This window comes from Oncorhynchus mykiss, chromosome 19, assembly GCF_057628025.1.
Source record: "Oncorhynchus mykiss isolate SJ-2025 chromosome 19, ASM5762802v1, whole genome shotgun sequence".
Taxonomy (NCBI): Eukaryota; Metazoa; Chordata; class Actinopteri; order Salmoniformes; family Salmonidae; genus Oncorhynchus; species Oncorhynchus mykiss.
This window is the reverse complement of record NC_143040.1, coordinates 24,435,001-24,458,649: the sequence shown is the minus strand read 5'-3', so window position 1 is coordinate 24,458,649 and position 23,649 is coordinate 24,435,001. Positions and strand designations below refer to the sequence as shown.

The following is a 23,649-nucleotide window of genomic DNA, read 5'->3' as shown; positions in this document are numbered from 1 at the left end:
CACAGTGACATGATGACATGAAGCAGCGCCTCTTCAACCTCAGGAGGCTGAAGAAATTCGGCTTGCCACCAAAAACAAATCAAGTCAAATTAATTTATATAGCTGATATCTCAAAGTGCTGTACAGAAACCCAGCCTAAAACCCCAAACAGCAAGCAATGCAGGTGTAGAAGCACGGTGGCTAGGAAAAACTCCCTAGAAAGGCCAAAACCTAGGAAGAAACCTAGAGAGGAACCAGGCTTTGTGGGGTGGCCAGTCCTCTTCTGGCTGTGCCGGGTGGAGATTATAACAGAACATGGCCAAGATGTTCAAATGTTCATAAATGACCAGCATGGTCAAATAATAATTATCACAGGCAGAACAGTTGAAACTGGAGCAGCAGCACGGCCAGGTGGACTGTCGGGCTGTATCACCGCCTGGTACGGCCACTGCTCCGCCCATAACCGTAAGATTCTCCAGAGGGTAGTGAGGTCTGCACAACGCATCACTGGGTGCAAACTACCTGCCCTCCAGGACACTTACACCACCCGATGTCACAGGAAGGCCAAAAAGATCATCAAGGACAACAACCACCCGAGCCACTGCCTGTTCACCCCGCTATCATCCAGAAGGCGAGGTCAGTACAGATGCATCAAAGCGGGGACCGAGAGACTGAAAAACAGCTTCTATCTCAAGGCCATCAGACTGTTAAACAGCCATCACTAACATTGAGTGGCTGCTGCCAACATACTGACTCAACTCTAGCCATTTTAATAATGGAAAAATTGATGTAATCAATTTATCACTAGCCACTTTATATAATGCTTACATACCCTACATTACTCATCTCATATGTATATACTGTACTCTATACCATCTACTGCATCTTGCCTATGCCATTCGGGCATCACTCATTCATATATTTTTATGTACATATTTGTATTCATTCCTTTACACGTGTGTGTGTGTGTAGAAGGTAGTTGTTGTGAAATTGTTAGGTTACATTACTTGTTAGATATTACTGCATGGTCGGAACTAGAAGCACAAGCATTTTGCTACACTCGCATTAACATCTGCTAACCATGTGTATGTGACAAGTACATTTGATTTGATGTACATCAGAATAAATATAGCCAACAGTGACTGACTTGTGTGACTGAGTAAGTAAATTATTGAGTGGCAATGTTTGCTACAGCCATGGGGGATTCATAACAATAATACACATAACAGATATGGGAGATGACAGTTGATAGAGGGGAGGATGACAAAATAGCTGATTAAAGACAACCCCCAACTACTACCCAGTGCCATGGGAGGGCTATAGGGGAAAGGGACACAGTAGGGGTTGTTTTTGGACCTCTTCCCCAATGAAAGCATGACCTCAGGGTCATGTAATCTCAGCAGACCTGATTTGTTATAAGAAAAAACAAAATCAGAGGAGAAATTTTGTGTTACTCTTCAATAACGTGACAATGTTTTGGCTATGCTAGCACACACAAAAAAATATGCTACCTTTATTTAATTAGGCAATGCAGTTAAGAACAAATTCTTATTTACATTGATGGCCTACCCTGGCCAAACCTGGGCGACACTGGACCAATTGTGCGCCGCCCTATGGGACTCCCAATCACGGCCGGATGTGATACAGCCTGGATTCGAACCAGGGACTATAGTGATGCCTCTTGCACTGAGATGCAATGCCTTAGATCGCTGCGGCACTCGGGAGCCCTGTCTGTATCATGTGAGAATGTGCGCATATCCAGATACTCAACTGAGGGACTTCATCAAAATAAAAAACTAGTTCCCAGACATCCCTCGTGAACATTTCAAGCTACGATTTCTCCCTGTTGTGGACATTCCTATGTCTGATAAGGCTACTCAGGAAGGAGAAGCTCTTGTAACATAGTTTGCACTTGAAGTTGTCCTTGGTGTGAACGGTCTGGTGCTGCTTCACATATTTCGCTTTAGCGAAGCGCTTCCCACACGTAGTGCAGGCGTACGGCTTGTCGGCGTCCGTCCCAATGCTCGCGCTCCCATGTTTTGACCCAATGACACCAGAGAGCCCTCCAAGACATGGCGCCATTGTTTGGGTGTTGTTGGGATTGTGTGCTGTGTTATAGGCTAGGTACCTCTTGTGGTGACTGCCCATCCTGACCCTGTCTGTATTCGTGTGGTAACCATGAAGCAGCTGAGGAAGGCTAGACCCAGGTCCTCCCACCACACTCTGTGAAGGCTGAAGCCCAGGCTGACCTGCTCTGTTCATCATGGATATTGTGGTGTGTGTATCATAGGAACAGGAGGGTCTATCAGCCCCAGGCCCTGCTTTATCCCCGCACTGAGACTGTGAAGAGAAGGGTCTGGACTGCAGACTGGATCCCTGACTGGAGCCTCTGTCTCTCTGATGACCACCAGGACTGAGGTTGTTCAGTCCACCTGTCCACTGGTTGTGTTCTGTGTTGTGGTGGAGTCTCTGTCCCTCGGGGTTCGGTCCTAGTTGCGACTCGGGAAGGAAGAGCGACGGCTCCTGATCCAGGGTTCTGATCCGGGGCCAGGGTTTGTGACCATCTGCCTCAAGGGTCTGGTCTCTTCCGCCAGTAACACCAATTATCAGTAGGTCCTCATGGACTGCAGACTGTAAAACACATTGTACAGAAGATAATGTAAAGGTTTATGTAAGAAACTCTTTGCTGTAAAAACAGAAACATGACATTATAAAATGTTAGCCACAGTCAAGCTCATCTCTAACATTGTGATTCAAGTACCAAAAAATATGGAGCCATTGGAGTTTATTATAAACAAAAAATACAAATATCCATATGTGTTGATTCATGTAGTATAATGTTTTGGTTCAACTGAGAGAAGGGAAACTCAGTCCCTGCAATGATACAAAAATAACCAAGTCAATCAGCACAGAGTCAATTTTGTATTTAATTTGAACAAAATGGTCATACACTCAGATAATGTGAAACAGTACTTTTATTGCACAAAACGATATGTGACGAGAAGAAGAACTTTTCTCAATATGGTAACTAGAATACTTTGGGAAAGGTTCCACCTAACATTACACACATCTTCACTACTTCCTGTCAAGTAAACATGAATTAAGGCACTATAATTTCCTCATTATAAAACACCAGATCAAACAACCTGATAAGGTTGTCACTCATCAGTGAAGCATTTTTAAAGACACCATCACACCAAACATCACCACATCGTCTACTCTGCCTCATCATACTCATTCTTTCCTCAGTTCACCTCATCCAGTTCCAAACTACATATAAAAACAACATAATTAACTTCATGACATGTCACTATACTCGGGCCGTGTGCATTTTCTGCTGGTGTATCCTGAGGTAGCTCCTTTCTGAGAACCTCTTCCCGCAGTGCATACAGGCAAATGGCCTCTCTCCTGTGTGGACCTTCAGGTGCATCTTCAGCTGGTGCTGGCGGGAGAACCTCTTCTCACACTGGGTACAGCTGTAGGGTTTCTCCCCTGTATGGACTCTCTGGTGCCTATTCAGGCTGGACGATTGAGAAAAACTGGCCCGGCACAGATGGCAGCCGAAAGGTTTCTCCCCTGTGTGCATCCTCTGGTGGATCTCCACCTGTTTGGGGAAACTGAAGGCTTTCCCACAGAACGAACACAGGAAGCGCTTCTCTTTGGCGCTGCCACCTTTACTCATTCCATCTCTACTACTGTCATTTGTCAATGGGCTTGTGTAGCCATTTAGTGTTGAGGCACTGGCATTGTCTGAGGTCTGGTTTAACATTAGGAGAGTGTGAGGAAGATGAAGGCCAGGGAGTGTCTGTGTTGTCACAGGGTCCATGTTCCAATTGATAGATCCCATAGAAGGCAGGCTGAAGGAAGCATCTGTTAGGGAGTTAATCTGAGGCGCCATCAGTCTCTCTGAATCACAACTATAGGAGCAGGAAGGAGCATTGCTAGCCGAGTCTGTGTCTGTTCTCATACGGACACCTCCCTGTCCCTGCAGACCAAATCTACGCCTCATCCTGGTTTCGTCCATTCTGTTGTCATGAACACTAAGTTCGGTTGTGGTTTTGTGTTCGACTGTCTGTTTCTGGTTGCGGTTAACAGTGTTGTTCCCCAGCCCAGAGTTGAGGTCGCTGTCCCATCCACTGACCTCCACTATCTCAGCTCTGGTCCTGGCCTGCTCAGTGATGTTGTCCCCTGGGCCCTTGGTTGCAGCAGTCTGGATCTGGGAATCCAAGATGGCTGCCCAGTCTCCTCTGTTATCCTCCAACCAATCACCTTCAGGAAAAGGTTCCAAAATAGACTTTACAAACATGGCAGAGAACTCTACATATGGAGTTTTTTGAGTCAATTGAATCATCAAGTTTATACATTGTTTGTTGTAAACGTACACTGAGTATACAAAACATTAAGAACACCTGCTCTTTTCATGACAGATTGGCCAGGAGAATCCAGGTGAAAGCTATGATTCCTTATTGATGTCACTTGTTAAATCCACTTCAATCATTGTAACTGAAGGGGAGGAGACAGGTTAAATAAGGATTTTTAAACCTTGAGACATGACTTGTGTGCCATTCAGAGGGTGAATGGACAAGACCAAAAAATTTAAGGAGGTATGGTAGTAGGTGCCAGGCGCACCGGTTTGTGTCAAGAACTGCAATGCTATTGTTTTTTTTCAACTCTCAACAGTTTCCTGTCTATATCAACAAAGGTCCACCACCCAAAGGACATCCAGCCAACTTAACACAAGTATGGGAAGCATTGGAGTCAACATGGGCCAGCATCCCTGTGGAACGATTTCGACACCTTGTGGAGTCCATACCCTGACAAATTGAGGCAGTTCTGAGGGCAAAAGTGTGTGGGGGGGTGCAACTCAATATTAGGAAGGTGTTCCTAATGTTTGGTATACTCAGTTTTATTGATTTAATTTTATGTAGATGCATCACTATTCCTATTGAAGTATATGTATTATGTTCTGTATATGTATGTCTCTCTTACCTTGCTCCCCCATCTTTAGTCCACTCAGCAGATCAATGCTCTCTGGTCCGTCTTCTATTGTCTCCTCTTTGACCAGCAGCAGGTCAGGCTTCCCATCCTCCATGTCTACTGACTGTAAGAGATACAGAGTGAGATGATGTTGGATCAAGAAATCTGATATGAGCACCCTGCTATGGATCATCTTCTGATTGGGCAATGAGGAATTGCTATGAGTACCATGCAAACATGCTAGGTGATTTGAAATGATGCAAACATGTTAGGTGATTTGCTTACTTGACACTCTTTAAAAGGATAGTTCGGGATTTTGGGAATGAAGCCCTTATCTACTCCCCCAGAGTCAGATTAACTGCTGTATACCATTATTATGTCTCTGCATCCAGTATGCAGGTAATTTGGAGAGCCCATGCTGGCTAGCTTTCGCAAAGAATCAAAGTTTTCGGGTATACCTAGAATGCTAGCTGTACCCAAATACTTCCAGTGTTTACGCTGAGCTAGTTAGCACTGGCTTGCAAAGTTACCTCGAACTTCCTACATGCAGAGATGTAAAATGGTTTCCACAACATCATCTGTCTCTGGGGAAGTAGATAAAGAGCTTAATTGCCAAAATCTCAAACAAAATCTTTAATGGTTTAATAATTCAAAGACATGGTCCGAGACTTAAAGGTCCAATGCAGCCATTTTTATCTCAATATAAAATCCTTTCTGGGTAACAATTAAGTACCTTACTGCGATTGATGTCAATTAAATAGCTTCTCAGCAAAGAGCAATTTTTCAAGCAAGAATTTAGCTAGGACTGTCTGGGCGTGGTCTGATTGGGGAGGGGAAAATGAAAACGAGCTGTTATTGGTGGAGAGGTTTGGAACGCTATTTCTTATTGGTCTACTAAAGGGATACTTTGGTATTTGGGAATTTCCTACTTAACCAGAGTAAGACGAACTCATGGATACCATTTATATGTTTCTGCGTGCAATTTGAAGGAAGTTGAAGGTAGCATATCGTTAGCTTAGAGCAATTGCTGGAAATCTATGCGTATCTACTAGCCAGCTCCTCTCAAACGCAGGGAAATAGACCTTCTGACTTCTCCAAAGCTGGGTGGTTGGTAATTTATAGTCTTACATAGTAATCAATATTTATACATTTGTTCAAATTACTGCTAATCATAAGCAATGAGATTCTATCAACTTCCTGATTTTTACGGACTACTTTGGGTTCTGCCAGCGCTTTCTTCCTATGAGACTTGGTGTCGTTTTGAAAACAAAACTCCCGGGAGGCAGCCAGCTGTTGTGTACTCTCAGAGCTAACATGCTTATTGGCAAGTCATCATAACATTAGATAAATCATGTCGGACTTGGAGGTAGAAGAAGAAGACCATTTTTATTCAGAGACATCTTTATTCGAGCCAGAATTTACTGAGGAAGAAGTTGGACGCTGAGCATGCACAGAGGGAGGCTAGACCAGGGGTAGACCAGGGGTTCCCAAATTGTTTCACTCGGGGGCCCACATTCCAGCATTGGGGAACATATCGCATATGCATCACATCTATTTCTATGGGCACAAGCACTGTTCATGACAAACTGTTCACACCCCTCTTGTTGGTGGAGAGAATTGTATAGAATTGCAACAAAATGTATTTTAAAATTGCAACATTTTCTTTTCTCCCCATGACAAAATGTGTAGAATTGCAGGAAATAAGCTTTAAACCTGCAAAATTATCTCCACATCTCAATCCTTTATTTTCTTTGCATATGACATGAATTCATCCATGAAAAATAAATAAACAATAATGTTGCATACATGGGAGGGCTGCAACAAATTTTCAAAAACAAGAAACAAATAAATAGGTAATTGATCGTATGAATAATGATACATTTGCAGTCACGGAGGAAGAAATGCCAGCAGTTCAGTTTCTCATTGTTTACATGATTTGTATGAATTATATTTTATTGATTGGTATAATGATTTGGTATCAATACACATTTGGTATTAATTAAAGTGTAAATGATATACATTTCCCCCTATTTTCGTTCACCCCAAGACAGTAGCTTCAAAGCCCAGCATCATCTGATTTACATCTCCAACATTTGCTGACAGTTGTCATTTTTCACTTGTTAATTTTACACGGAGTTCAGTAAGTTCTGTTGATTATATTATGCTAAACTATGTGTTTTAGAATGTCTTTACATTCTAAAACAGTGTTGACACCTTTTTCCATTACATTTTTAAAATGTATAATCTTCACCCTATTTTCCCTTAAGGGAAGGTGTAGTCGCCTTGTTTTTTCATTTAATAATTTGTACACCCTGGATGCCAGGTGGTTTTTGGAATGGACATCCTTTATGAAACGTTCCAATTCGTTCAAATTATGTTTAAATGTAATTGTTTTATCTGCCGGCTTGACTGCCTGTGCTCAACAAAAGTATTTAGTCAGCCACCAATTGTGCAAGTTCTCCCACTTAAAAGGATGAGAGAGGCCTGTAATTTTCATCATAGGTACACTTCAACTATGATAGACTGGGCGGCCATTTTTCCAGAAAATCACATTGTAGGATTTTTTATGAATTTATTTGCAAATTATGGTGGAAAATAAGCATTTGGTCACCTACAAACAAGCAAGATTTCTGGCTCTCACAGACCTGTAACTAATTCTTTAAGAGGCTCCTCTGTCCTCCACTCGTTACCTGTATTAATGGCACCTGTTTGAACTTGTTATCAGTATAAAAGACACCTGTCCACAACCTCAAACAGTCACACTCCAAACTCCACTATGGCCAAGACCAAAGAGCTGTCACAGGATACCAGACACAAAATTGTAGACCTGCACCAGGCTGGGAAGACTGAATCTGCAATAGGTAAGCAGCTTGGTTTGAAGAAATCAACTGTGGGAGCAATTATTAGGAAATGGAAGACATACAAGACCACTGATAATCTCCCTCGTTCTGGGGCTCCACGCAAGATCTCACCCCGTGGGGTCAAAATGATCACAAGAACGGTGAGCAAAAATCCCAGAACCACACGGGGGGACCTAGTGAATGACCTGCAGAGAGCTGGGACCAAAGTAACAAAGCCTACCTTCAGTAACACACTACGCCGCCAGGGACTCAAATCCTGCAGTGCCAGACGTGTCCCCCTGCTTAAGCCAGTACATGTCCAGGCCCGTCTGAAGTTTGCTAGAGAGCATTTGGATGATCCAGAAGAAGATTGGGAGAATGTCATATGGTCAGATGAAACCAAAATATAACATTTTGGTAAAAACTCAACTCGTCGTGTTTGGAGGACAAAGAATGCTGAGTTGCATCCAAAGAACACCATACCTACTGTGAAGCATGGGGGTGGAAACATCATGCTTTGGGGCTGTTTTTCTGCAAAGGGACCAGGACGACTGATCCATGTAAACTAAAGAATGAATGGGGCCATGTATTGTGAGATTTTGAGTGAAAACATCCTTCCATCAGCAAGGGCATTGAAGATGAAACGTGGCTGGGTCTCTCAGCATGACAATGATCCCAAACACACTGCCCGGGCAACGAAGGAGTGGCTTCGTAAGAAACATTTCAAGGTCCTGGAGTGGCCTAGCCAGTCTCCAGATCTCAACCCCATAGAAAATCTTTGGAGGGAGTTGAAAGTCCGTGTTGCCCAGCAACAGCCCCAAAACATCACTGCTCTAGAGGAGATTTGCATGGAGGAATGGGCCAAAATACCAGCAACAGTGTGTGAAAACCTTGTGAAGACTTACAGAAAACGTTTGACCTCTGTCATTGCCAACAAAGGGTATATAACAAAGTATTGAGATAAACTTTTGTTATTGACCAAATACTTATTTTCCACCATAATTTGAAAATAAATTCATTAAAAATCCTACAATGTGATTTTCTGGATTTTTTTTTCTCATTTTGTCTGTCATAGTTGACAGATGATGAAAATTACAGGCCTCTCTCATCCTTTTAAGTGGGAGAACTTGCACAATTGGTGGCTGACTAAATACTTTTTTTGCCCCACTGTATGTGGGAACTCCTTCAAGACTGTTGGAAAAGCATTCCTCATGAAGCTGGTTGAGAGAATGCCAAGAGTGTGCAAGGCTGTCAAGGCAAAGGGTTGCTACTTTGAAGGTAACTCTGGGTCTTCCTTTCCTGTGGCGGTCCTCATGAGAGCCAGTTTCATCATAGCGCTGGATGGTTTTTGCGACTGCACTTGGAGAAACTTTCAAAGTTCTTGAAATTTTCCGCAATTGACTGACCTTCATGTCTTAAATGAATGACTGTCAATTCGCTTTGCTTATTTGAGCTGTTCTTGCCATAATATGGACCTGGTCTTTAACCAAATAGGGCTATCTTCTGCATACCACCCCTACCTTGCCACAACACAACTGATTGGCTCAAATGCAAGGAAAGAAATTCCACAAATTAACTTTTAACAAGGCACACATGTTAATTGAAATGCATTCCAGGTGACTGGAATGAAGGAAGCTGGTTGAGATAATGGCAAGAGTGTGCAAAGCTGTCATCAAGGCAAAGGGTGGCTACTTTGAAGAATCTCAAATATAAAATATATTTGGATTTGTTTAACACTTTTTTGGTTACTACATGATTCCATATGTTTATTTCATAGTTCTGATGTCTTCACTATTATTCTACAATGTAGAAAACAGTACAAAATTAGCATGGCCATGCTTTTTGCACACAATGTATATGGGGCGGCAGGGTAGCCTAGTGGTTAGAGCTTTGGACTAGTAACCGGAAGGTTGCAAGTTCAAACCCCCGAACATACTGCTTCTAAAATTCTGAGGTATAACCATCACCTGGTGCCTTTGATTTCGGTAGCTCTAAAATGTTACCCCTCAAAACAACCTTCTGGGTGGCGCAGTGGTTAAGGGCGACGCCAGCTGTGTCACCAGAGTGGTTAAGGGCGACGCCAGCTGAGAGACTCTGGGTTCGCGCCCAGGCTCTGTCGTAACCAGCCGCGACCAGGATGATGCACAATTGGCCGAGCGTCGTCCGGGTTAGGGAGGATTTGGCCGGTAGGGAAATCCCTGTGTCGGGCCGGGCGCAGTGCGCGCCAACCAAGGTTGCCAGGTGCACGGTGTTTCCTCCGACACATTGGTGCGGCTGGCTTCCGGATTGGATGCGCGTTAAGAAGCAGTGAGGCTATTTCTTCACATTATTGAGTAGACCTTGTGGACTGGAGTGTAGGATGAAATTAAATGTATTCTTAAAACCTCTACAGGATCGGTGGGTTCCATGTGGGACGTTTGAGCTAACGTAGGCTAATGTGATTAGCATGTAAGTAACAAGAACATTTCCCAGGACATAGATATATCTGATATTGGCAGAAAGCTTAAATTATTTTTAATGTAACTGCACTGCCCAATTTACAGTAGCAATTACAGTGAAAAAATACAATGCTATTGTTTGAGGAGAGTGCACAGTTATGAACTTGAAAATGTATTTATAAACCAATTATGCACATGTGGGCAGTCTTGATACAACATTTTGAACAGATATGCAATGGTTAATTTGATCACACTAATACTTTGCACATACACTGCTTCTATCTAGTGGCCAAAATCTAAATTGTGCCAGGGCTGGAATAATACATTATGGCCTTTCTCTTGCATTTCAAAGATGACGGTACAAATAAAATACAAAAAAAGCATGTTTTTCTCTTTGTATTATCTTTTACCAGATCTAATGTATTATATTATCCTACATTAATTTAACATTTACACAAACTTCAAAGTGTTTCCTTTCAAATGGTATCAAGAATATGCATATCCTGGCTTCAGGTCCTGAGCTATAGGCAGTTAGATTTGGGTATGTCATTTTAGGCAAACGTTTCAAAAAAGGGGCGGATCCTTAAGTTAACTGCCATTTTTCAACTATAAACTTAGGAAGAAAGTTAAGCAAAGTTTCTATTCCTCAAAAAGGTTATTGGAAATGTTTTTGTGCTATTTCTTATGTTTCTCCTAAGAAGAAATTTGATTTTTGAAAATAAACTTATTGGAAACGTTATTAACTTCTTTGGGACTGGGGGGCAGTATTAAGTAGATTGGATAAAATGGTGCCCAGAGTAAATTGCCTGCTACTCAGGCCCAAAAGCAAGAATATGCATATAATTAGTAGATTTGGACAGAAAACACTCTGAAGTTCCTAAAACTGTTTGAATGATGTCTGTGTATAACAGAACTCATATGGCAGGCTAAAACCTGAGAAAGAAATCATCCAACCAGGAAGTCGGAAATCTGAGGTTTGTAGTTTTTCAAGTCATTGCCTATCGAATATACAGTGTCTATGGGGTCATATTGCACTTCCTAAGGCTTCCACTAGATGTCATCAGTCTTTAGAACCTTGTTTGAGGCTTCTACTGTGAATGGGGAGAGAAAGAGAGCTGATTCAAACAGGTGTCTGGCAGAGTGCCATGAGCTGATCACGAATGTGCCCGTGAGAGGTAGCTGCGTTCCATTGCATTTCTAAAGACAAAGGAATTCTCCGGTTGGAACATTATTGAAGATTTATGTTAAAAACATCCTAAAGATTGATTCTATACATCGTTTGACATGTTTCCACAAACTGTAATATAACTTTTTTGACATTTCGTCTGAACAAGTGATCGCGCATTATGCATTTGGATTACTGGGCTAAACGCGCGAACAAAAAGGAGGTATTTGGACATAAATTATGGACTTTATCAAACAAAACAAACATTTATTGTGGAACTGGGATTCCTGGGAGTGCATTTCGATCAAGATCATCAAAGGTAAGTGAATATTTATAACGCTATTTCTGACACCTCTCCTTCTTTGGAAATGGCTGGATGTTTTTCTGTGACTAGCGCTGACCTAACATAATCGTTTGGTGTGCTTTCGCCATAAAGCCTATTTGAAATCGGAAACTGTGGCTGGATTTACTAGAAGTTAATCTTTAAAATGGTGTAAAATACTTGTATGTTTGAGGAATTGTAATTATGGGATTTCTGTTGTTTTGAATTTGGCACCCTGCAATTTCACTGGCTGTTGGCGAGGTGGGACCCACATATCCCAGAGAAGTTAATTCCAAGATAGCTAAACCCTTGTCTTAAACTCAGGGCAGTGAGACAAAAAACAAATGAAAGCAATTGAACATGTTTAATTCACTCACAAACTTCATCTGAAAGTTTCAGTATTGAATATTTAAACCAAAGAACATGTTTTGGTGATCTCAGCACAAAATATGCTAACATGATTGCCACTAAAACGGTTGCCTAGCAACAAACATCTTAAGAGGATTCCTAAGAAGATATTTGAGAAGCTCGTCAGAACATCGTGATTTCTTAAGATATTGTTGAGGAATTGCACCTACTATCTTATGAAGTTTAAATATTTTTTGTTAATAAGATAGTTCTTAAGTTTTTGGTAAGTGTTTTTTGAATCTGGGCCCAGGTCCCCCCACACCTGTCTATAAATTAATATTCATTATGATCTAAAAGGCACAACTGATCTTAGATCAGGACTGGTACTCTAAGAGGTTATGTCGATAGGGGCCCTTACCTAATAGCATTCAGGCAGTAATTCACAGTGGACTCACCTCAGTGTGACTGTGTGTGGTCATATGCTGCTCAGCTGGTTCCTCTGTGGGTTCAGGAGGTGGTGTAGTCTGGTTGTCTTCCATGACCATGGTCCCCTGAGGGTTCCCCAGACCCTCCTCATACCCCTCCTCCTTCACCAGCAGCACCTCTGGACTCTCCTCCTCCTGGAAGAGACAGGTGATACAGATTACACAGACATACACTCCCTCAGGTACATACACAAAGATAATAAACACACTTTCAACATGGTGTTTACCCATCCCAACGTTGTTTGAGTCCTATACTGTAGAATGACATTGTTTTTAAACCCATCTTCTTGAACTGCACTGTTGGTTAAAAACTTCTTATGGCTGAAATCCCGCTACCGGGATCGATATGACAGCCAGTGTAAGTGCACGTCGCCAAATTCAAACAACATAAATCTCATAATTAAAATTCCTCAAACATCCAAGTATTTTACACCATTTTAAAGATAAACTTGTTGTTAATACCACCACAGTGTCCGATTTCAAAAGTGCTTTACAGCGAAAGCACACCAAACGATTATGTTAGGTCACCACCTCGTCACAGAAAAACACAGTCATTTTTCCAGCCAAAGAGAGGAGTCACAAAAAGCAGAAATAGAGATAAAAATGAATCACTAACCTTTGATGATCTTCATCAGATGACACTCATAGGACTTCATGTTACACAATACATGTATGTTTTGTTCGAAAAAGTTAATATTTATATCCAAAAATCTCAGTTTACATTGGCGCATTATGTTCAGTAGTTCCAACTTCAGAATGTTTTCTATCCAAATCTACTAATTATATGCATATTCTTGCTTTTGGGCCTGAGTAGCAGGCAGTTTACTCTGGGCACCTTTTTATCCAAGCTACTTATACTGCCCCCAGCCATAAACGTTGTTTATGTATTAAGGGCTTGTAAGTAAGCATTTCACAGTAAAGTCTACAACTATTGTATTTGACACATGTGACAAATAAAGTTTGATTAAATTTGAAATATGTTGAGGGTAAATATGATAAGCTATGATTAGTCAAAAGGCATCATCAGACAAACCTGACAACTCTTTTGATGTGTATAGGTGTTTGTTAGGTATTGGTTGTCCCTAATTAACTCAGCCACAAAATAAGAATTGGCTTTATAGTAAACATTAATGAAAACAAAAATGTGATTTTTGGTTTTATTTCAAGATTAGGGTTAGGCATAAGGTATATCAGTGTATTTAAGTTTAGTTTTAAAATCTAATTTTAAGAAGATACATTTTTTAAATAGGCATTTAAATAGTCATAATAATGACTTTGTTAACTAGTGACTAACTTGGCTATGAAGCGCTGTAGTGTGTATGCACAATAGGGTGAGAAGATGTGATGAGGGGAGTCTCAATAAAGTCTTAGAATGAAATGTCCCATTTTGTGTTTATTAAACATAAACAAGTTTTAAATACATCACATGAAAACCACACATACACACAACAAAAATCTGCATGAACTAGATGAATTGCATTCAATTTCTCATTACAAGTGTCTTAAGAAAAACATTAAGTAGTTGAATAGAAGTAATGAAACAGGCATTTGTGAACATTATATAGGCTACACCGTACAAACACAACATCTAACAGACTTTTTAGGCTGAAATATGCCATATATAACAATATTCAACCCAGAAATATTCAACACTGAAATCTATTACTCATGTTATCTTTATGCTGACAACAATGAAAACGAATCTGTCTTTAATGAATAGTTTGATCTAAACGTCAGAAGCTATCGAGTGGAAGGGTTACTTAGTATGCTATTGAGTGGAATGGTTTTTCTGCTGGTGTATCCTGAGGTAGCTCCTCTCTGAGAACCTCTTCCTGCAGTGCGTACAGGCGAATGGCCTCTCTTCCGTGTGAACCTTCAGGTGCATCTTCAGCTGGTGCTGGCGGGAAAACCTCTTCTCACAGTGGGGGCAACTGAACGGTTTCTCCCCTGTGTGGACCCTCTGGTGCCTCTTCAGGTCACCAGCCTGAGCGAAGCGCATTTGACACTGGGTACAGCTGAAGGGTTTCACCCCTGTGTGGACCCTCTGGTGCCTCTTCAGGTTGCCAGCCTCGGCAAAGCACATATGACACTGGGTACAGCTGAAGGGTTTCTCTCCTGTGTGGACCCTCTGGTGGATCTCCACCTTCTGGGGGCAGCTGAAGCCTTTGTTACAGAACATGCAGAGGAACCGTTTCTCTTTATTATTGCCAGATGTGGCCCCCCCTCCCTGAGCCTGGGCTATAACCCTGTCATTTGAGTTCAATGCCTGATTGAAAAGAACGCTGCCATGTGAATCGGAAAGTGCCTTCGACGTGAATACGGCATCGGGATCCCTGAACGAGTGTAAAGGAGAGTGGGTCGCGACATTTAGATTTGTATCTAAGCTTCCCCTGTAATCAAAGAAATCTCTGTTCTGTGAGTGTCCATCTTCTAAGTGACTATCTGCATTCCATGTGGGAGGAGCGTCGCCCTCCACTTTCACAGTCACCTCATCTACCACTATAACCTCCCCTTTCTTATCTAGGCACCCTTCAGAGTATACACTACTACTGTCCCGGTTCAAGTCCCCTCTAGACAGATCAGTCTGTGTCTCTAAACCCATGAGCATGTTGCCAGGGTCCATCTCTGTAGCGTAAGAACAAGATGGATCACCGCCAGTGTCTAACGTGTCACCATCTCCACGGGAATTAACTGTCCCCTGGCTCTGGTGAAATACCAGAAAGTATTCTGAGCCGGGAACAGGTGGACAGCCCAGTCTCTCTGGGTCTGATCTGTAGTCAGATCCTGGTTGTAAGGGCCTTTGTGTTACAGTTAAAGTCTCGGTGTCTGACTCTGACTTGAGGACGGCGTTCAGCGTTCCACTGACCTCCGTGATTCTGCGTCGGGTCCTGGCCTTTGGCGCAGCGGCGAGTTCCTCACTGGCTACAGAGGGCGACACTCCAACCGCTGCTCCAGTCTGGTGCCGTGGGTCCTTCTCTCGTTCAGTCCTCTCCAGCTTGACCCCAGGACCTGCTGCATTTTCATCTGCAGACTGACAAGAAAAGGAGTGGTTATTAATGTTGTTGGGATGTGAGCAAATGAATAGCTGAGGGAAGCATTTCTGAAATAAACAGGCCACATTTGATGTACTGTAATTTTTATGTAATACTATGACACTTACCTCTATCACAATAACATGCTGGGTTGAGGTTCCACTCTCCTCATCAACGGTGATTGGTTGGTCATCTCTCCATGTATTGTGTCCCGCTGGTTTCACAGAACTCCTGTAGCCTCCAGTGAGATGTGCTTCACCTGAGAGGGATTGGGGGAAAAGGGATGGTTAGCTACTGTTAATGCTGAATGCTATCTTATACACTATTGACATGTTTGACACTGTCTACAATTGGCAAGGATGTGAGGTAACACTTCTTGATTTACTATGTATTGATCATTGTATTAAGTTCCATGCCTCATGTTGTTTTCAATTAGTAAATAATAGGAAATGCCAGTATATCAAGAATCTGGATAGAATATGATAGTGTCTTTCTGCAAGTTTGCTAAGTAACCTGGGGAATTATTGCATACAATTCCAAAACTGACCAAGACTCAATTCTGGTTAACCATGTGGTTAGCACATTTAACGTCACACATGCGCAGATGTGATCCGGACGACAGGCCCCGCAGCCTCGGCCTTCTGCAAAATGTACCTCTTGCCATTCCTTTGTATCGGTCGAGAATCTTGACACTACTGGGACGACTGGCGAGGACGCGCTCTCGCGTTGTTCTCTCTGCGCGCTCCCGTGTCACCTTCATTTCAAGTAGCTGTAGTTTCCTCCGCAATGCCCTGCTTTCATTCTGGCTTTGAGTTATTTCCAAACGAAACACTGCATAGTCGTCGTCTACGAGTTTACAGATGTCTGCCACGGCTGCATTCGCTAGCACCTCCATGATGGAGGCTATTTGAGTGTGAAAAACCATAGGCCTACTGTTAGCCATTGTTGTTAGCAGCTAGCTAACGTTCCCTTGATAACATCTATCAACCAAGTCCTGTCTCCAACGCGAATTAAACACTGCCCGAGGTAAGTATGTGATGCTGTGCAGTTAGAAGTAATATTTTAAGTTCCAAGGTGATAAATGTCTAAATAACAATAAAAACGCTGCCGCGGATATTGTTCTTGGTTACTGTTGACTTCCGTTTACACTTCTTCAGTGGTTTTTAAATGGCGGTTGGCAACCAACTTTAGTGATGCATTACCGCAACCAAATGAACTGGAGTGTGGACCAGAGACAGAGAAGGTCTAAAGCCTCGTTCACATCCCTACTCAATTAAACCATTCCCCATAAGGAAACGGAATACATTATTAAATACAATATCACCTTAAGGTTTTCTGAATGTGAAAGAGTAAGCTCTTCGATCCGTTCAATCAATAACCGAACTTCTAGACCGGAACCCTGGCACCTTGGGTAACCAATAGGAGCAGAGCCCCACAACGTAGAACTGTAAAACATTAACTCCGTGAGATGTACAATGATGGCAAAATGGACATTGTGTGTGTGTGTGTGTGTGAGAAGAGACTTTCATGCATAGGCCGGGTGTAATTCGTGAGAGTGCAGAAACCTATTGAGTTTTCCCACTTGATGAATACTTCTTCAGGGGGGAAAATTTCTCGGACTAATTTATTGCATTTGACAATGATTTTCAACTTGTTCAATATCAATGTTTCAAGCTCAAGTTTACTTTCCAGCCCAACCCTGCTTATGCACGCTCAAAGTCGTTTATGCGCTCGCGCATCTGGTTCTTGATAGAAGTCTGCTCGCTCTGTGACGTATATTCTTGCTCGTGTGCTCCATCTCGATTTGGCACTCATCTGACGCCATAGACAATCAGGATACAGAACCAATTAACACAGAACCAATTGTGCAATTGACATTGTAGCTATAGTATTGCCTGTAATGATTAATGGTTCAAATAAAAGGGATTTAAATACAACTTATTTTTATATTAAAAAAAGTTGTTCATTTGTTGTCTTTTATCCCCTTCTCTAGATCTTGTCTCATCGCTGCAACTCCCCAATGCGCTCGCGAGGTGAAGGTCTAGTCATGCGTCCTCTGAAACGCGCTTCTTAACACCTGCTCGCTAAACCCGGAAGCCAGCCGCACCAATGTGTTGAAAGAAACACCCTTCACCTGACAACTGAGGTCAGCCTGCAGGCGCCCGGCCCGCCACAAGGAGTAGCTAGAGCACAATGAGCCAAGTAATGCCCCCCCGGCCAAACCCTCCCCTAACCCGGACCCCGCTATCCTGTAGTGACGCCTCTTGCACTGCGATGCAGTGCCTTACATGCTGACCACACCGGTCACGCGCATGCGTCCTTGTTGATTTTGTCCACCCACACCAGACGCGATCAGGACACGCAGGTTGAAATATCAAAACGAACTCTGAACCCACTGTAATAATTTGTGGACAGGTCGAAAAGCATTCAACATTTATCGCAATTTAGCTAGCTAGCTTACTGTTGCTGGCTAATTTGTCCTGGGATATAAACATTGGGTTGTGCATTTTAGGTAAATTACCAAGGTCCTCTGACAATTATCCACAGATAAAAGGGTAAACAGATTTTGTTTCTAGTAATCTCTCCTCCTTCAGGTGTCTTCTTCTTTAGACTTTATATGGCGGTTGGCAACCAGCTTTAAGGTGCATTACCACCACCAACCACACATGCAAAATAAACATTATTTATAGATTGTTTTTCTCATTTCAATGATTTGACGATTGATCGTCACTGTAGTGGGTCATGTGACCTTCTGGACATTTTCCAGAATGCATTTCTGCCCAAAACTGCATTTTTGATTAAAAAAAACATTTTGTTACGTTCAAATGCCCCTCCTGTGACGTGTGACATACCCCTAGCTTTCTGAAACGGGTCATATTTTCTAACCTCTTAGCTGGTTGGCTGGAGGCTAACAGAGGAGACTGGGCGTCCATCTTGGATTCCCAGACCCAGACGGGTGCAGCCAAGGGCCCAGTGGACAACATCACAGAGCAGGCCAGGACCAGAGGTGACATAGTGGAAATCACTGGATAAGACAGCGTCTTCAAATCTGGGCTGGGGACAACACTTTTCACCACAACTAGAAACTGACAGCCGAACACAAAACAACAACCAAACTTAGTCTCCATGACAACATACTGGCTAAGGCTAGGTTGAGGCGTAGATTTTGTCTACTTCATTCTTGAATCAACACATGGATATATTATATATATTTTTTAACTCTAATGGCTCCATATTGTTAGGTACTTGAATCGCTGTTGTAGAGATGGGCTTGACTGTGGTTAACATTGTATTATTATAATGTTTCTGTGTGTACAGAAAATTGTTTCTTATATAAACCGTTAAACATCTCTGTACAATTTGTGTTTACAGTCTGCAGTCCATGAAGACCTGCTGGTATCCGATGTTGCTGGTGGGAGAGACTGGACCTCTGAAGTGGCTGGTCACAAACCTGGGCCCTGGAAAAGGACATTGGATCAGGAGCTGTCACTCTTCCTACTTGAGTCGGAACCGGCACTGTGCTGCTAGGGACAGAGACTCCACCACACAGATCACCACCAGTGGACAGGGGGACTGAACACCCTCAGTCCTGGTGGTCATCAGAGAGACGGAGGCTCCAGTCAGGGATCCAGTCTGCAGCCCAGACCCTTCTCTTTAAGGTCTCAGTACAGTGATGATGCAGGGCCTGGGGCTGATAGAGATGGACCCTCCTTTTCTTATGATAAAAACATCACAGTTTCCATGATTAACAGAGCAGGTCACCCTGGGCTTCAGCCTTCACAAAGAGTGGTGGGAAACTCCCCTGGTGGTAGTGTATCAGGAAGTCTGTCTTCTCCTTCAGGGTCTCATCTAATGCCTCGTTACTGGGTTCATAGAAGGGCCTGGACCTAGATATAGCCTTCCTCAATTACAGTACCTCATGGTTACCCCACCAATACAGACAGTGCCAGGATGGGCTTTCACCACAAGAGGTACAGTGCATTTGTAAAGTATTCAGATCCCTTCCCATTTTCAACATTTTATGTTGCATCCTTATTCGAAAATGGATACAATTTAAAATTGCACCTATCAATCCACACACAATACCTCATAATGTCAAAGTGAAAACAGGGTTTTAGACATTTTACACATTTATAAAAAAACACGTACCTTATTTACATAGGTATGTATCCATTTTTGTATAAGGCTATAACGTAACAAAATGTGGAAAAAGTTAAGGGGTCTGAATACTTTCCGAATGCAGTGTACCTAGCCTATAACACAGCTCACAATCCCAACAACACCGAAACAAGAGGTCTAACGGTCAAGGAGGGAGCTCAAAGACTAATGCTGCGTTCGTAACCAATTTTGAGGTGGTGTTTTGTCACGCACCGCACAGGTGCAGTGAAATGATTTTGTTTTATAGGGTCAGCCATAGTAGTATGGCACCCCCTGGATCAAATTAGGGTTAAGTGCCTTGCTCAAGGCACATCGACAGATTTTTCACCTTGTCGTCTCTGGTATTCGAGCCGACCTTTCGGTTACTGCCCAAGGCTCTAATCGCAAGGCTACCCGCCGCTCTTACCAGTTGTGAAGTCGTTAATACGAGTTGGATACATTCACGTGCTTTGAACTCATTGATAAACACTCATTGGCTAATGGACAACAATCTGCATCAACCATAAACAAAAAGTACAGCTAGACAATTGACAAAAGACAATTGAATATTTACCTTATTGAGGTGATGTAAATGGAATAAAGTCATTCTATTCTTTTCTACTCTATTCTTGCTAACGCACTGTTCTTTCTAAAGTAGTCTGCTCGTTAGAAAGAATAGAGTATAAAATAATAGAATGACTTTATTCCATCTACATCAGTTAAGTATTAAGTAAATATTTCAAAAGATACTGATCATAGGAGATTGGAAGTGTTTTGTAATAAGCAATACTGTATTTCAAAGAACAGCGTGCATACATTTTTAATTTAACCACACCGTTTGAGTTTCAATCAATAAGATCTATTCTCTACAGTGTAATTGTAAGTAGAGGTGCAACCATGAACAGTAATAATATGGAGTGGCTTGTATTCATGGATGCCAAGGGAAGCTAGGCTTCCTCCAAAAAATTACCAAGAAATAAAGAAAAATACATACAAAACAATTTATTTTGTCTCTCTGTGTTCCATACATGTCCTTCAATTCGCAAGAGGCTGAATGTATCTCACCAGGATAAAGCATCCAAGGGAACAAAATTGTGCCCCTCTGTTTCTGTATGTGTAGCCCATCTATGCTGTCTAGTCAAAAAGCGCATGACATTATTGCCACCATAGCATTGAAGCAAGGGAAGGGCACCAACAAACAAAAAAAGTCTCAAGGGAAGTCCGTGTCGATTTGGCTTCAGATCAATCACATCACATTACAAGCCAAACATCATTGACAGAACTTGAATTGTTGCATCCTTTCGGTAACTGGCCCAACACTAACCTCTAGGCTACCTGCCGCCCCGAAATGTGGAGGCTTCGTGGTTTACGAGGAGTAGTTGGAGCACGCCGTGTACTGGATGGGGGAAAGAAGAAAGCCTGTCGGTATTATTGATGTTTGACGAAGAGTATCTCCCTTCACATGTGAAGATGGGATATGTTATGTCTGCGGTGAGAGCTTCTGTATCCAAGCCGCTGTTTTGCCGGAATTGCAAAAACTATGGACATGTATCAAGTGTGTGCTGAAGGAATGTTGAAGAATCTGAGGGTGGATGATGTTATAATTGTGATGGCAACCACATTCCCAATTCCCCGGTTAGGGTAAAGGAGTATGAAGTGGCAAGGGTCAGGGCTATACAGCAGGTCATCTACACAGTTTTTTTTTTTATTTTTTTATTTTATTTCACCTTTATTTAACCAGGTAGGCTAGTTGAGAACAAGTTCTCATTTGCAACTGCGACCTGGCCAAGATAAGGCATAGCAGTGTGAACAGACAACACAGAGTTACACATGGAGTAAACAATTAACAAGTCAATAACACAGTAGAAAAAAGGGGAGTCTATATATACATTGTGTGCAAAAGGCATGAGAAGGTAGGCAAATAATTACAATTATGCAGATTAACACTGGAGTGATAAATGATCAGATGGTTATGTAAAGGTAGAGATAGAGATATTGGTGTGCAAAAGAGCAGAAAAATAAATAAATAAAAACAGTATGGGGATGAGGTAGGTGAAAATGGGTGGGCTATTTACCAGTAGACTATGTACAGCTGCAGCGATCGGTTAGCTGCTCAGATAGCAGATGTTTGAAGTTGGTGAGGGAGATAAAAGTCTCCAACTTCAGCGATTTTTGCAATTCGTTCCAATCACAGGCAGCAGAGAACTGGAACGAAAGGCGGCCAAATGAGGTGTTGGCTTTAGGGATGATCAGTGAGATACACCTGCTGGAGCGCGTGCTACGGATGGGTGTTGCCATCGTAACCAGTGAACTGAGATAAGGCGGAGCTTTACCTAGCATGGACTTGTAGATGACCTGGAGCCAGTGGGTCTGGCGACGAATATGTAGCGAGGGCCAGCCGACTAGAGCATACAAGTCGCAGTGGTGGGTGGTATAAGGTGCTTTAGTGACAAAACGGATGGCACTGTGATAAACTGCATCCAGTTTGCTGAGTAGAGTGTTGGAAGCAATTTTGTAGATGACATCGCCGAAGTCGAGGATCGGTAGGATAGTCAGTTTTACTAGGGTTAGTTTGGCGGCGTGAGTGAAGGAGGCTTTGTTGCGGAATAGAAAGCCGACTCTTGATTTGATTTTCGATTGGAGATGTTTGATATGGGTCTGGAAGGAGAGTTTAGAGTCTAGCCAGACACCTAGGTACTTATAGATGTCCACATATTCAAGGTCGGAACCATCCAGGGTGGTGATGCTGGTCAGGCGTGCGGGTGCAGGCAGCGAACGGTTGAAAAGCATGCATTTGGTTTTACTAGCGTTTAAAGTGACACGTGAAGTAGTTGAATGAGAGAGTGGAGCTGAAGGCATGGCGGTGGATGCTCCGGAGACTGTGGAGACCGAGTGTTGTTCAACAGTTGAGGGAAACTGATATGCTGATTGTGAAGGTGAATTTTAGGGTGTTTATCTCATATATGATTAATTGTACTGCATAAACAAACAGAGTCAAAGAAACTGGAGCTGAAATGTTTCGGAGTTTCCAGGACTTCACTGCCGATACATTGCAAAACGTACTGTCCTAAGATGCTCTTCCTTCTCAGGTCCCAGATCCCGAATTAAGGAGTATATTGAGTTTTGTTCTTGTTTATTTGATTTAGTTAATTACTTGGGCTGATATACATCCAAAACAGTAGGTGGCAGCATGGACCTATAGCATTTGTTTTTGGACCACCATAAAATCAAAGAAGACAGTAGTTGGCTGCAATACACCAATAGGTGTAGTCGGCCATAAAACTTTAAAGAAGAAGAACGGAAGTGAACAGTGACCAGAAACAAGCGTTTATATTGATGTTATTTAGACGTTTATTAACACCCTGGAACTAAAACGGTGACACTTTTAATTGCACAGAATCGCATAATTACCCCAGGCAGTTCTTAATTCGCGTTGATCACGGGGCTTTGTATAGATGCTAGCTGGCTGCTGGTTAGCTAAAAATGGCTAACGTTAACTGTATGGTTTTTCACACTCAAATAGCCTCCATCATGGAGGTGCTAGCGAATGCAGCCGTGGCAGAGATCTGTAAAGTCGTAGACGACGACTATGCAGTGTTTCGTTTGGAAATAACTCAAAGCAAGAAAGAAAACAGAGGATTGCGGAGGAAACTACAGCTACTGGAACTGAAGGTGGCACGGGAGCGCGCAGAGAGAATAATGCGAGAGCGCGTCCTCGCCAGTCGTCCCAGTAGTGTCAAGATCCTCGACCGATACAAAGGAATGACAAGAGGTACATTTAGCAGAAGGCGGAGCCTGCGGTGGCTGTCGCCGTTCATATATAGCCTAGCCCAACCGGCCTTTTACATTGTTTGTCATCTTACGTCCGACTTTAATGTATTCAGTTAGCAATAAACTTGCCCCCTATGGACCGGCTGGTACATAAA

The 23,649-nt window shown here is 42.5% G+C and overlaps 2 protein-coding genes and 1 long non-coding RNA gene across 8 annotated transcripts in view; 2 read left to right on the top strand and 1 right to left on the bottom strand.

Moving 5' to 3' along the window:
- Nucleotides 1–1,453: 1,453 nt before the first annotated feature.
- LOC110498530 (uncharacterized) lies at nt 1,454–16,755 on the bottom strand. Of its 2 annotated transcripts, XM_090210534.1 has the most exons (7): nt 16,241–16,755; nt 15,715–15,845; nt 15,421–15,585; nt 12,525–12,689; nt 4,969–5,080; nt 4,121–4,248; nt 1,454–2,610 (listed from the first exon to the last, which is right to left on the bottom strand). In XM_090210534.1, exons 1-7 carry the CDS (start codon nt 16,527–16,529, stop codon nt 1,810–1,812), a joined length of 1,791 nt encoding a protein of 596 aa, XP_090066660.1. In that variant the 5' UTR covers nt 16,530–16,755; the 3' UTR covers nt 1,454–1,809. The 2 variants fall into 2 exon arrangements, with proteins under 2 accessions (XP_090066660.1, XP_021430873.3); XM_021575198.3 differs by lacking the exon at nt 1,454–2,610 and having other exon boundaries at nt 2,932–4,248; nt 16,241–16,751.
- Nucleotides 16,304–20,724, top strand: LOC110498543 (uncharacterized). 4 transcript variants are annotated; one of them, XR_016488838.1, is made up of 4 exons: nt 16,312–16,612; nt 17,580–18,141; nt 18,480–18,593; nt 18,959–20,724. It is a non-coding gene; the product is annotated as an uncharacterized LOC110498543 (long non-coding RNA). The 4 variants fall into 4 exon arrangements; XR_002469835.3 differs by having other exon boundaries at nt 16,315–16,612; nt 17,580–17,732; XR_002469834.3 differs by having other exon boundaries at nt 16,345–16,612; nt 17,580–17,788.
- Nucleotides 20,725–22,941: 2,217 nt separating this feature from the next.
- LOC110498490 (uncharacterized) overlaps nt 22,942–23,649 on the top strand; it is a 17,667-nt gene continuing 16,959 nt past the window's right edge. The window contains exon 1 of one of the 2 annotated variants that reach the window (XM_090210560.1): nt 22,942–23,495. In XM_090210560.1, coding sequence (XP_090066686.1) covers nt 23,207–23,495 — 289 coding nt within the window. In that variant the 5' untranslated portion in view covers nt 22,942–23,206. The remainder of the gene's footprint in view (nt 23,496–23,649) is intronic. The other variant, XM_090210561.1, reaches the window with a different exon arrangement.

What these genes read in the sequence shown, in the direction of transcription:
- LOC110498530 (XM_021575198.3), bottom strand. Translation starts at nt 16,529, where the DNA reads ATGGCTAACAGTAGGCCTATGGTTTTTCACACTCAAATAGCCTCCATC. An exon ending in CCCGACGCAGAATCACGGAG is followed by an intron (nt 12,690 to 15,420) that starts GTCAGTGGAACG and finishes TGTCTCTTCCAG; the next exon opens with GAGGAGGAGAGTCCAGAGGT. An exon ending in CCACACACAGTCACACTGAG is followed by an intron (nt 5,081 to 12,524) that starts GTGAGTCCACTG and finishes TATCTCTTACAG; the next exon opens with TCAGTAGACATGGAGGATGG.